The sequence below is a fragment of the Geotrypetes seraphini genome, chromosome 6 (genome assembly GCF_902459505.1).
Source record: "Geotrypetes seraphini chromosome 6, aGeoSer1.1, whole genome shotgun sequence".
Taxonomy (NCBI): domain Eukaryota; kingdom Metazoa; phylum Chordata; class Amphibia; order Gymnophiona; family Dermophiidae; genus Geotrypetes; species Geotrypetes seraphini.
In genome coordinates, this window is record NC_047089.1 from 255,509,120 (window position 1) to 255,523,338 (window position 14,219).

The 14,219-nt window shown below is 45.1% G+C and overlaps 1 protein-coding gene across 13 annotated transcripts in view; it reads left to right on the forward strand.

The window, feature by feature from the left end:
- The window catches only part of DMD (dystrophin), a 2,510,493-nt gene that overhangs the window by 2,369,974 nt on the left and 126,300 nt on the right, over positions 1-14,219 (forward strand). For all 13 annotated transcript variants that reach the window (XM_033949686.1, XM_033949693.1, XM_033949692.1 and 10 more), the window contains one exon: positions 2,891-2,952. In XM_033949686.1, the coding sequence (XP_033805577.1) occupies positions 2,891-2,952 (62 nt within the window). The remainder of the gene's footprint in view (positions 1-2,890; positions 2,953-14,219) is intronic.

Sequence of the window (14,219 nt, forward strand, 5' to 3'; positions counted from 1 at the left end):
GTACACCGCCGCGAGCAACAAGAACTTCAGTGTGCCCCTTGCGACCCCCGTCGGTTCTCCCTCTGACATCACTCCCTACGCGCGGCACGCAGAAGTGATGGCGCGGCGTTCATCAGGAGCACGTTGAAATTGTTGCTCGTGGCAGTGAAGAATCAGAGGAACGGGGGAAGGGAAGGGGGCGTGCGCGTGGTGAGGAAAGGCATGGGAAGGGGGGTGCTGGCACCCCCACCGCCATGACACTCGGGGCGGACCGCCACCCCCCCTAATTACTACACCACTGACGATTGGCGTAGGGAAGCGGTAGTTGGGAATGTGGCTTAGGTGCGATTGGAAAGCATTTGGGATCTTATAAAAACAATACTTGGAAGATTAAGATAAATTCAAAATACAGCAGTTCGTTTAATCTTCGGGCTGAGAAAACAAGAACATGTCAGCCCTTATTACCAGCAACTGCACTGGTTACCCGTTGAAGCTAAAATATTATTCAAATTTGCCTGTATTTGTTATAAACTGTTGTCTGGATTATCTCCATGTTACCTTGTCTCTCATTTTGAATTGTATAGTCCGGTTACGTTTACTCGTCGTACATAAAAACATAAGAACTGCTGCTGCTGGGTCAGACCAGTGGTCCATCATGCCCAGCCGTCCGCTCACGCGGCCCTCGTACCAGCTTATTTATACTTCTGAATCCAAAAAACTGCCGTTACAAGAAGTTCTTTGATAGGACCTTGGCCTTTGAAGCGGGTAAAGCTCAATCTTGGCTCCATAATTTGATTCCTCAAACTGAATCATACTGCTCTTTCAGGAAACTAGTAAAGGCCTATTTGTTGAAGAAATTTTTATCTGTCTAAGAACTACGCAATTACAGTGCTCCCAAGCGAATTCGCGGTCCCGGTCATTCTTGGGTTTTTCGACTGCGAATGACCGGGCAGGAGAGGGCAGCTGGAGTTCCGGCGAGTGAAGGCAGTCACTCGCGGTATGCTCCGACCGCCTTTTCCTGTACTAAAGTTGGACCTCACCAATCAGGAGCTACGTGTCAAAGCAGCTCCTGATTGGTGAGGCCCGCCTTTAGTACAGGAAGAGGTGGTCGGAGCATACCGCGAGTGATTTCCTTCACTCGCTGGCGTTCCGGCTGCCCTCTCGGGCTGCGCTCTCCTGTCTCCCCTGCTAAAAACCGCATTCGCGGTTTTTCCAACATTCGGGGGGGGTTCCTGGAACGGAACCTCTGCAAATATCGGGGGAGTACTGTATATCTATATGTCTTTTGCTCATTGTATTTTTATCACTGATTGTCCACTTCTTCTTATCTGTAAACCGCCTAGAACTCTTCTGGTGTTGGCGGTATAGAAAATAAAGTTATTATTATTCTTTTCTGATAAAAATCTGCCCACACAAAAAGCAAGCCCAAGAGTGCGAAGGTACTGGTCCCAGAAAGAAAGCATGCATTGACTCCCCATGGAAATTTGGTGCAAACTCTGTGCTTTGCCCCAGTGGAGACAGTAATGGGCTTAAAAAGAGACCCAAAGTCCAGTCACTTCCTTCCAACCATATGTCATCTGATGTACGCTGATCTAGGTCTGCTCTGTTAACTGAAGATGGAATTAACTATATGTTAACTTAAAATGATCAAATTGTATGCTAAACTTGACTCGGTCTATCTAATGTTATGCAAATTCATAATTTGTCTATGCATTATGTATGTCAAATTTGTTACCCGTTCTGAGCTCGTTGGGGAGAATGGGATGTAAAAGTAGCCAAAATGAATAAATAATGGAAACAGGGGACAGTGGGAGGAGGTGACACCTTGGCACATGGGATTGATAGCCACTGCTTTCTTTATTTGGTTGGCATATACAAGAGATTTTTGACAAAATTGATTCTGGATGTCAAACTGTGAGATTCTCATTGGTGAGGGGCCAGCCTGAAGCGGCTCACCTGCCATCTTTAGGACACGAGGGTAAATCCTCAGCCACCTCTGGGAGACGCCACGACTGGCTGCGAATCTGTTGGACTCTTTGGGGGAGTCCCTACAGATGCTGGGGAGGTCCTATTGGATGCTTCCTCTACTATGAAGGATGCGATTTCCAAAGCTCATATGATAAAGCCTCTTGGGATAATCCTGATGCTGGACCACGATGGTACCATAAGCCTCGGGGAATCTAGTTTTCACCAGGGTTTGTACAGAAATGTTCACATCGCATTACTGATAGCAAGGAAAGTGAAAGATCATTTAAAACCAAAATCAGCTGTCAGAGGTTAGCATTCTGGGACTGAGGGCATCCCACAGGGTTGCAAGAGGCTGGTGTGCTCAGGGTGTGTCTTACAGGGCCACAAAAGGTTGGTATACTTGGTGGGGGGTGTTATAGGGCCATGGGAGGCTGGTGAACTTGTGGGGGGTTACAGAGCAACGGTAGGCATGTTTGCTCTGGGTGTGTCTTACAGGGCCACGGGAGGCTGGTTTGCTCTGGGTGTATCTTACAGGGCCACGGGAGGCTGGTTTGCTCTGGGTGTGTCTTACAGGGCCACGGGAGGCTGATTTGCTCTGGGTGTGTCTTACAGGGCCACGGGAGGCTGGTTTGCTCTGGTTGTGTCTTACAGGGCCACAGGAGGCTGGTGTGCTCTGGGTGTATCTCTTACAGGGTCACGGGAGGCTGATGTCCTCTGGGTATCTCTTACAGGGCCACAGAAGGATGGTTTGGCCAAATCATGAGGCTGCCATGCTTGGGGGTCATCTCTCACTGGTGCTCTGGGGAGAGGGGTGTCTCTCTTTGCCGACAGGCTGGGTATACCTTTTCTTTTTCCATGGAAAGGATGTATGGGGAGGAGGGGGTTAAGAGGGTTCCTGAGAGGTTTGAGTGCTAAACTCTCCTTCCTTTTTTTCCTGTTTTAGCCATGAGATGCAAACCACGTGCTGGGATCACCCTAAAATGACTGAGCTGTACCAGTCCCTAGGTAAGAGAGATGGGAATGTGTGTGCATATCCGAGCCCTGTTCAGCCCCAGGGACGGGCAGAATACTATAGTCTCCTTTTGAAATGCTTTCCTTGGCTGCATATTGCCTCTGGCTAAGATCTGGCAGGGTCCACAGTCACCAGCTGCTCTGGGCTCTTTTGGCTAGTGGGGTCTGCATACCCTTGACTGGCTAAGGAAGGGGACAGGTTTAGAACAGGCATGGGCAACTCTGGTCCTCGAGGGCCAGAATCCAATCGGGTTTTCAGGACTTCCCCAATGAATATGCATGAGATCTATTTGCATGCACTGCTTTCAATGTATATTCCTTGGGGAAATCCTGAAAACCCGATTGGATTCCGGCCCTCGAGGACCGGAGTTGCTCATGTCTGGGTTTAGAATGAGGTACCGCAGTGGGTCCCAATCCCTGTCCTGGGGGACCCCCAGCCAGTCGGGTTTTCAAGATATCCCTAATGAATATGCATGAGAGAGATTTGCATATAATGGAAGCGACAGGTATGCAAATCTCTCTCATGCATATTCATTAGGGATATCTTGAAAACCCGACTGGCTGGGGATCCCCCAGGACAGGGTTTGGGAACCACTGAGGTACAGGAATGTGCTACGGTCCCTTAATCCCACCCCCTCCACACGCACACACACATACTCGTACATTCTCTCTCTTCATCAAAATAGGTTTTAAAATGTCTGAAAAGGTGACATATCAATCAATTCCGTGACCCTTTAATTTACAGTCCCTTAAATTGATGTGTTCAATAAAATAAATAGGAAGATATATGTGATGTAGCTTCCAGGCAGTGTGACGTCTTCTATTTGAAATCAAATAACAACTGAAGGGCTCCTAATGAGTCCCACACACCAAAGCTGTGAAGCCCGTTTGATTTCTGTGGGCTTCGTCATAGGGGAGTGCGATCTGGTGGTTAGAGCTGCTGCCTCAGCCTGAGCTTGCGAGTTCAATCCCGGCCTGCTCCCTGTGACTCTGGGCAAGTCACTTAACCCTCCAAGGCCTCCAGATACCACACTTAGGTTGTAAGCCTGCCAGGACCGATGAAGAAAATACCCAAGAGCACCGGATTACTATTCAGTGTGTTATGAACCGCTTTGGGCAAATTTCTTTGTGACGGGGTGGTTAATAAAAGGAACCCAAAAAGAGAAAGCATGAGTTACCCATTTTAAAGAGGTCATAGATGTAGGAATTGAGACGTGCAGGGTCCGTGCATCTCTTGTTTCACTCGTGGTTTAGCGAGAGTTTGCTGACGTAAAGCCTGATCTAAAATGCAAGAGAAATATACATTTTTTGCACAGAAATCAACGCATATAACATCGACAGGCTCAGTGCTGGCACATGGTTACAGGAAACAACTATCCAATGGAAGGGTCAAAGTTTTGGGAATAACTTTAGATCACGGCTTAATTTTTAGGAAGCATACAGATCTGTTAACTAAAAAGAGTTATGCAATATTGAGGGACCATCAAGAAGTTCTTTGACACGGACACCTTCCGGTTGTTGGTCCAATCTACTGTTCTGTCCACTTTGGATTATCGCAATATTGTTTATTTGGGGTTACCTAAAAAGACTTTATCAAGACTCCGATTAGACGATCAGAATGCTGCTGTTCATCTAATTTTTGGTCTTAAAAATTATGATCATGTCAGTCCTTTTTATGCCAAGTTGCACTGGTTGCCATTTGAGGCAAGAGTGTTCTTCAAGTGTTACAAGGCACTTTTTGGGTTTCCTATTTGCACCAGAAGCTCGGGTATGTTCATCTTCCCTACCCCAAGGGCCTGCCGTTACGAGACTTTTTTGGACAGGACACTGGAATATCAGGCTGGGAAGATGAACTCCTGCTTAAATCCGTTGATGGCCCAATCCTGTTCTTACTTTACATTTAGGAAGTTATTAAAAACTCACTTATTCGATAAACAAGAATGTTGATTCTATATTCGCGATGAGGTTTTTTATCTTATGTTTTAATTGATAATAATAGTCATATTTGATTGCTGAAATTGTACTTTTCGCTGAAATGATTCCGTTTTTTCTGCTGTGAATCGCCCAGAATTGCTGGTTGGGGTATGTAAGAAAATAAATTATTATTATTTGCCCCTTCAGAAACATCAGTGTTGTCACAATGGCTAGTTGTCCTTTGCCAATTTAGCATTTGGGGAAAGGGAACAAAACCCACTGGGGAAGTTTAAGTTTTAAGTTTAAGTTTAAGTTACGTTTAAGTTTAAGTTTTAAGTTTAAGTTTAAGTTTATTAGGATTTTATATACCGCCTATCAAGGTTATCTAAGCGGTTTTTACAATCAGGTACTCAAGCATTTTTCCCTCTCTGTCCCGGTGGGCTCACAATCTATCTAACGTACCTGGGGCTATGGAATTAAGGTGTGGGGGGGGCAGCCTCCCCAGCCCCTCCCAAATTCTAAATGCACTTGGTAGCAGGTGTAAACTCCCGACGCCGATCTTTTAGGACTGAAATGGGAACTTGCCCCACCTAAGACATTCCCTTGGCTTTCATTCCTGCATATCCCAGCTTTGTAAAACAGGGACGTAGACATTTAGGCAAGAGAACGATTAAGGGCTCCTTTTACAAAGATGCGTTAGGGCCTTAACGGGTGGAATGGCATGCGCTAGCCGCTACGCAGGTGGCGATTTTTCGGCTAGCGTGCACTAATCTTGTGCGTGCGCTAAAAACGCTAGCGCACTTTCATAAGAAGAACCCTAAGCCTACATTTCAGAATAAACCCGAAAGAAGCAGCAGAAAGCTCCCATGTGACCAGCTGCTCCTTCCGCTTCGGTATGTAAGGAACGAAGCGCCATTAGAGAGAGCAGAGCAGGCTTTTAAATGGGAGAGCTGAGGCCGGAGCGAAGAGCTGGTCTTTTCAGGAATGCTAGGCTTGCAAAGCCCCTGGCCCGCCTGTCCACACTGCCAAGTAATTAAGTTGCAAGCGCCCAGATTCCCCTGCTGGCTTCCCCAGACTCTTATCTCTGCTTTCCACCTTGCTCCAGGTTACAAGAATGCAGGAATTCTTTTTGCCTGAAGCATTTGCACAATTGCATTCCTGTCTTGTATAGGAGCATATTAGTCGGCAGAGAAGCTTTTGGGATTATGATAAATTTCTGGTAGTCAAATGCTTATTGTGTTTTCTATCTGGGGTGTAAAAATACTGACGTTTTACAGGGCCTGTCTATCTCAGAAAAAGCAAATCAACCCCCCGTCATCTCCACAACGTATATAAAGAACAGCCTTACTGGGTCAGACCAATCAATGGTCCATCAAGCCCAGTAGCCTGTCCTCACGGTGGACAATCCAGGTCACTAGTACTTGGCAAAAACCCAAATAGTAGCGAGATTCCACAACCCGAAAAGTAACAAGATTCTGGAGCCCCAAACAGCATCAGCATTCCATTCAGAATCCCCAAAGAGTAGCAACAGTCCGGAATCCCAAATAGTAGCAGCATTCCATGGTACTGATGCAGGGCAAGCAGTGGCTTCCCCCAAGTCTCTCTCAATAACTGACTATGGACTTTTCCTCCAGGAACTTGTCCAAACCTTTTTTAAAACCTGCTATGTTAACTGCTCCTACCACAACAACTGGCAACGCGTTCCAGAGCTTAACTCTTCTCTTGAGTGAAAAAATATTTTCTCCTATTGTTTTTAAAAGTATTTCCCTGCAACTTCATCGAGTCTTTGTCATTTTTGATGGAGTAAATAATTGATCCACTTGTACCCATTCTACACCACTCTATAATCCTCTTGAACTCTAAGCCGAGATTGCCGTCGCCCTTCTGACATCACCAACATCTGACTCTGGGTGTAAAAAGCACTCTGAATGTCATCCCTGGCTGATGACAGCACAGACCAAAAGCAGGAAGCTAAAAACACAGGCCTGCACTTCAGTCAGCGTACGCAAACCCACGCACAACAGGACACAGTCATTACTTAAGATTTTCCAACCCTGAATGCTGGTAAAGCATCCAAGAGGTCCACAGGACTTATATATATTTTCCAGCAGTTATGTAGCCCGGTAGGTCACAAATGAAGTGGGAGTTTTGAGGCGTATAATCACTAATAATAAAACCCTATGCGTGCATGCGCACTCCTACCTGCGTGATCCCTGCCTCCGTGATCAGTAGCTCCGTGGCCAGCAGAGAAATAGTGCAGGTGCATTTGGCGGTTTACAATGAGTGCACGCATGGCGGTTTACTATATCCAGCAGTGGTTACTGTGTGCCGGTTGCCTGTGATACAAAAAAGGTAGGTGGGAGAAGGGGCACAATAAACAGACAGGCAGTGGGCAGGGACATTGACAGACAGACAGAAATAGAGACACACACACTGAAAGACAGTTAGGTAGGAGTGAAAGACACACACAGAAGGGCTACTGCTGGACAGGGGGAACAGGGAAGCGGTGCTGTTGGACAGGGGGGAGGTATAAGGAAGGGAGAAAGGCTACTGCTGGACAGGGGAGCAGGGAAGGGGGCTGCTGGACAGGGGGGGAGGTAAAAGGAAGGGAGAAGGGCTACTGCTGGACAGGGGGAGCAGAGAAGGGGTGCTGCTGGACAGGGGAGAGGTAAAAGGAAGGGAGAAGGGCTACTACTGGACAGGGGGAGCAGAGAAGGGGTACTGCTGGACAGGGGGAGGTAGAAGGAAGGGAGAAGGGCTACTGCTGTACAGGGGGAGCAGGTAAGGAGTGCTGCTGGACAGGGGGGGAGTTAAAAGGAAGGGAGAAGGGCTACTGCTGGACAGGGGGAGCAGGGAAGGGATGGTGGAGGGGTGGTGGTGGACAGCCAAGGAAAGAGAGAGACAGAAAGAAAGAAAGACAGACAGACACATCTATTCTAGCACCGTTAATGTAACGGGCTTAAAGACTAGTACAGTAATAATAGGATAAATATTCAGGACCAGCAACGATCTGTTTTTGGTTTTGGTTTTTTTTTTTGCCATCAGTGTTATGTCCAAATTCTCAGTTACTGACCCTGTCCAAGCACTGGTACTGAATATCCATCCGGTTAAGTGTGATTTTCATCCTGTAACCACCTAAGTGGAAGCGGATAAAGATGGGACTGGCACCGACGCCGTTTAGAGAATCCATCAGTTAGTCCTTAACTGCGGATATTCAACGGGAGACAACCTGTTATCTCCCGCTGAATTTCCACGGTTAGCTGCTAACTGGCTGTATTATTCAACGTACATGGCTAGGCATCAATATTCACTGCCTAACTGGATAAGTTTAGCGGTTAAAATAAGCCGCATAAAAGCAGGCCTAGACCTTTAACTAATGAGCACGTAACCAGTTAGCGCTGAATACTGGCTTAACCAGTTAACTCGCCGCAGTCATAAAAGAAATCTGATATTCAATACTGGTTGACGCGTACGGCCTGGCGTTGAATATTCGATCGCCCAGCCCAACACCAGTTGAACATCAGGTGCTCAGCAAAGAAGAGTGTGCGGCTCAGTGGTTAGAGCTAAGGCCTCGGCACTCTGAGGTTGTGGGTTCAAATCCCACACTGCTCCTTGTGACCCTGGGCAAGTCACTTAATCCCCCACTGCCCCAGGGAGTACCTGAATGTAAACCACTTAGGTCTGTGTTCTTCAACCGCTGGTCCACGGTGCGATCGATGCGGCGTTATCTTCGAGCCAGCTCCCTCTTCCTCACTGATTCAGTGTACAAAGCCAAGGGCAGCGGCTCCTACGGGCATCCTGCGCCTGAACCGGAAGCCTTCTCTCTGACGTTGCAACGTCAGAGGGAAGGCTTCCAGAGGAGGCACGGGACATGCAAGGTGCAATTAGTACTATTATGGGGGCGGGGTCTGGGGTGGAGATTGGGTAGAGATGGGCGGAGTCTGGCCCACAACTTAGCCCAGTGTTCTTCAACCGTCGGTCCACGGACTGATGCCGGTCCACAGAATAATTCTTTTATTTCTGCCGGTCCATAGGTGTAAAAAGGTTGAAAAACACTGACTTAGGTTATAAGTGGTATATAAATAAAAATAATACCTGTAAGATATGATAATCGATGCATTTTCTAAATAAACCCACTCTGGATTTAACAAACCTGATTTCAATAAACCAGTGCATAGCCAGCGACCCTTGGGAAGAATCACTGCGGTCCAGTATATAAAAAGTTGCGATCCCTGACCAGAATCCGCTGTTCATCACCAAGGACCTGATTAAACTGCAGGCACAGAGGTCAGACACAAGTACCCGAGAAAGCCTGACTTGTGTACAAACCAGGCCTGTTTTTACTGAAGGAGGAATGAAGACATTTTTATTAGTAGAATGTAAAGCCCGCAGTGGGTACACGACCAATCGCATTTGAATGTGTTTAGTCTTTATGAACGTAAAAACGAGACCCGAGACTTTTAAAATTGTGCTCAGAAAACAAGCAGAAGCCTGGAAAGGCTTTGGAGCAGCGGGGTAATACACTGGTAGATGCCATCCTTTGAGAGTCTTGGCAGCAGCTTTCTGAGCTAATTACAAAGCGTGCAGCGTTCTCTGTTACAGTCCAACGCAAGATGACTGCAGAAGTCCGTTCCTGAAATAGCTAAAGCATATACTTAAAGCCCTGTTTTAGACAGAAGGTAATGCAGACAAATAAAAAAAGGCCTTTCAGAGTGGACTAAGTGCATTTTCGACTAGCTTTCGAATATATTTTTGACTACCTTCAGAACACGATGTCTTTTTGCGGGATCAAAAATGAGCAAAAGTTGACAAATATTAGAATATTTATTTATTGAAAAAAATTGTATGCCACCTGATTTCTAAGTGGTTTCCAAGCAATAAACATTCATAAAATGAAATGGCTTTCAAACATAAGAACGTAAGAATAGCCTTACTGGTTCAGACCAATGGTCCATCAAGCCCAGTAGCCCCTTCTCACGGTGGCCAATCCAGGTCACTAGTACCTGGCCAAAACCCAAGGTGTAGCAACATTCCATGCTACCAATACAGGGCAAGCAGTGGCTTCCCCCATGTCTTTCTCAATAACAGAATGTAGACTTTTCCTCCAGGAACTTGTCCAAACCTTTCTTAAAACCAGCTACGCTATCCGCTCTTACCACAACCTCTGGCAACGCGTTCCAGAGCTTAATGATTCTCTGACTGAAAAAATATTTCCTTCTATTGGTTTTAAAAGTATTTCCCTGTAACTTCATCGAGTGTCCCCATGTCTTTGTCATTTTTGACGGAGTGAAAAATCGATCCACTTGTACTCGTTCCACTCCACTCAGGATTTTGTAGACTTCAATCATATCTTATCCACATACACCGTACAGGATTTTCTGCAACCTATATACAAGCAATAACAAACAGCTTGTGTAATAAAAGTTTCCACAAAAATTATTTGAACAATAAGATCATTTTCTGAGGCCAATGTAAGTCTAAGAAAAAAAAAAAATCCTCTCAATTCATAGTGGCATTTTTCATTTCAGATTTTGTCAGAAAATTGAGCAATAATCTTTTAAAACGGCATATGGAGCTTGCCATGTTGAGAGGCATTGGTTTGTTACAGCTCTGTCTTTTGTATAAAAATTGCTATATCTGTTTGGAACTGTTTTCTCTAATAAACATGATTTAAACATAAAAGTTTCCACGAACTGAAACCTATGAAACTTAATGCAACCTCTACACATACGCTTCAAAGAACAACTGAGTATTAAATAATTTCTGAAACTTAGGGCAGTCTGTGCATAGCCTTAATTGTCCAACCAGAGCATGCCATAAATTCACATTTTAGATTTTGTGGCCACATAACGTACTCCCCTTTCCATGTCTGGCAGCGGCCAACAAAGCAAATAGGATGCTAGGAATTATTAAAAAAGGGATGTTTAACAAGACTAAAAATGTCATAATGCCCCCGTATTGCTCCATGGTGCGACCTCATTTGGAGTATTGCGTTCAATTCTGGTCTCCTTATCTCAAGAAAGATATAGTGGCGCTAGAAAAGGTTCAAAGAAGAGCGACCAAGATGATAAAGGGGATGAAACTCTTCTCGTATGAGGAAAGACTAAAACAGTTAGGGCTCTTCAGCTTGGAAAAGAGACGGCTGAGGGGAGATAGGATTGAAGTCTACAAAATCCTGAGTGGAGTAAAACGGGTACAAGTGGATCGATTTTTCACTCTGTCAAAAATGACAAAGACTAGGGGACACTCGATGAAGTTACAGGGAAATACTTTTAAAACCAACAGGAGGAAATATTTTTTTCACTCGGAGAATACTTAAGATCTGGAACGCGTTGCCAGAGGTTGTGGTAAGAGTAGGTAGCGTAGCTGTTTTTAAGAAAGGTTTGGACAAGTTCTTGGAGGAAAAGTCCATAGTCTGTTATTGAGGAAAACATGGGGGAAGCAACTGCTTGTCCTGTATTGGTAGCATGGAATATTGCTACACCTTGGGTTTTGGCCAGGTACTGGTGACCTGGATTGGCCACTGTGGGAACGGTCTACTGGGCTTGATGGACCATTGGTCTGACCCAGTGAGGCTATTAACATAAGAACATAAGCAAAGCCTCTCCTGGGTCAGACCTGAAGTCCATCATGCCCAGAAGTCCGCTCACGCGGCGGCACAACAGGTCCAGGACCTGTGCAGTAATCCTCTATTTATACCCCTCTATCCCCTTTTCCAGCAGGAAATTGTCCAATCCTTTCTTGAACCCCAGTACCGTACTCTGCCCTATTACGTCCTCTGGAAGCGCATTCCAGGTGTCCACCACTCGTTGGGTAAAAAAGAACTTCCTAGCAATTGTTTTGAATCTGTCCCCTTTCAACTTTTCCGAATGCCCTCTTGTTCTTTTATTTTTCAAAAGTTTGAAGAATCTGCCCCTCTCCACTCTCTCTATGCCCTTCATGATCTTGTAAGTCTCTATCATATCCCCTCTAAGTCTCCTCTTCTCCAGGGAAAAGAGTCCCGGTTCCTCCAATCTTTCTCTCTCTCTCTCTCTCTCTCTCTCTCTCTTTCTCTCTCTCTCTTTCTGTCCCTCTCTTTATATCTCTCTCTGTCTATTTCTGTCTCTCTCCCTTTCTCTCTCTCTCTCTCTGTCCCTCTCTACTCTCTCTATGCCCTTCATGATCTTGTAAGTCTCTATCATATCCCCTCTAAGTCACCTCTTCTCCAGGGAAAAGAGTCCCGGTTCCTCCAATCTTTCTCTTTCTCTCTCTCTCTCTCTCTCTCTCTGTCTCTCTCTGTCTCTCTTTCTCTCTCTCTCTCTCTTTCTGTCCCTCTCTTTATATCTCTCTCTGTCTATTTCTGTGTCTCTCCCTTTCTCTCTCTCTCTCTGTCCCTCTCTACTCTCTCTATGCCCTTCATGATCTTATAAGTCTCTATCATATCCCCTCTAAGTCTCCTCTTCTCCAGGGAAAAGAGTCCCAGTTTCTCCAATCTTTCTCTATCTGTCTCTCTCTATTTCTGTCTCTCTCTCTTTCTTTCTATCTCTCTTTCTGTATATTTCTCTCTGTCTCCATTTCTCTCTCTCTTTCTGTCCCTCTCTACTCTCTCTATGCCCTTCATGATCTTATAAGTCTCTATCATATCCCCTCTAAGTCTCCTCTTCTCCAGGGAAAAGAGACCCAGTTTCTCCAATCTCTCAGCATATGAAAGGTTTTCCATCCCTTTTATCAGACGTGTCGCTCTCCTCTGAACCCTCTCGAGTAACGCCATATCCTTCTTAAGGTACGGCAACCAATATTGGACGCAGTATTCCAGATGCGGGCACACCATCGCCCGATACAACGGCAGGATAACTTCTTTTGTCCTGGTTGTAATACCCTTCTTGATTATACCTAGCATTCTATTTGCTTTCTTAGCGGCCGCTGCGCACTGTGCCGTCGGCTTCATTGTCATGTCCACCATTACCCCCAAGTCCCTTTCTTGGGTACTCTCATTCAATATACTCACCAATGGGTGCTTATACCGGACAAAGGACACAATAGACTGGAGAGACCAGATGTTGATATTAACATGAGTGTTAGTGCGTTAGGGTGCTTTAACAACCCTCCCATCGTATAGTTGTACCTCGGGTTTCTGTTTCCCACATGTAATACTTTACATTTCTCAATGTTGAACTTCATCTGCCATCTCGCCGCCCATTCCCCTAGTTTGTTCAAGTCCCTTTGCAATTCTTCGCATTCCTCTTTAGTTCCAGCTCCACTAAATATTTTTGTATCGTCCGCAAATTTTATTATCTCACACTTCGTCCCTGTTTCTAGATCATTTATGAATATATTAAATAGCAGCGGCCCGAGCACCGAGCCCTGCGGAACACCACTCGTGACCCTCATCCAGTCCGAGTAGTGGCCCTTATAGTTTATAGTTTATAGTTTATTCAATTTTTGATTAAACGCCTTTTCGTTACTACAAAGCGTTGTACAGAATAAAAAATATTTACATTTAACAATAATGACGAAAAGTATTTACATTTATCTAAAATGACAATTAAACATACTTTCTTATAGTAAAAATACAAGACAACAGACCGTACAAACTGGGTAAATGTTGACCCTTAGGCCATTAAACATAAGGAAAAGGGGGAAGAAATACACTTGAAATAGAAAAGTGAGAAACATATAAGGGAAGAACACTTAGGAACTGGGGAGCAGTAAAATTAATAGTTAAAAAAAAGAAGTTCAATTAAAAGCATCATTAAAAAGAAAGCACTTTAAGTTGCTTTTAAAATTTTTTAAGTTTTTTTCCATTTTTATATACAAAGGGAGAGCGTTCCAAATTGTAGGGGCTGTAACAGAAAACGTAGAGGTGCGACGCGTGCCAATGATTTTTAAAGAGGGAACGTTAAGGTTGTATTGAGAGATGGATCTTAAGGTTCTTGGGGGGTCGTAAGGAATCAGAAGTCTATCTATGAAAGCTGGTGTGTTGGTCTGTGTTGTTTTAAATGCCAGAAGTGCGATTTTATAAGTTACCCTATGATTCCTACCTGCCAACCAGTTTCTGATCCATCTATGTACGTCTCCATCCACCCCATGATTCTTCAGTTTCCGGAGTAGACGTTCGTGAGGCACCTTGTCAAAGGCTTTTTGGAAATCATGGTATATGATGTCTATGGGGTCTCCCCTGTCCATCCTTTTGTTAATTCCTTCGAAGAAGTGCAATAAGTTAGTTAGGCACGATCTCCCCCTGCAGAAACCATATTGGCTTGTTTTCAGAAGTTCGTTTCTATCCAAATGTTCATCGATGTTTTCTTTTATCAGTGCTTCCGCCATTTTCCCCGGAACCGAGGTCAGACTCACCGGTCTGTAGTTTC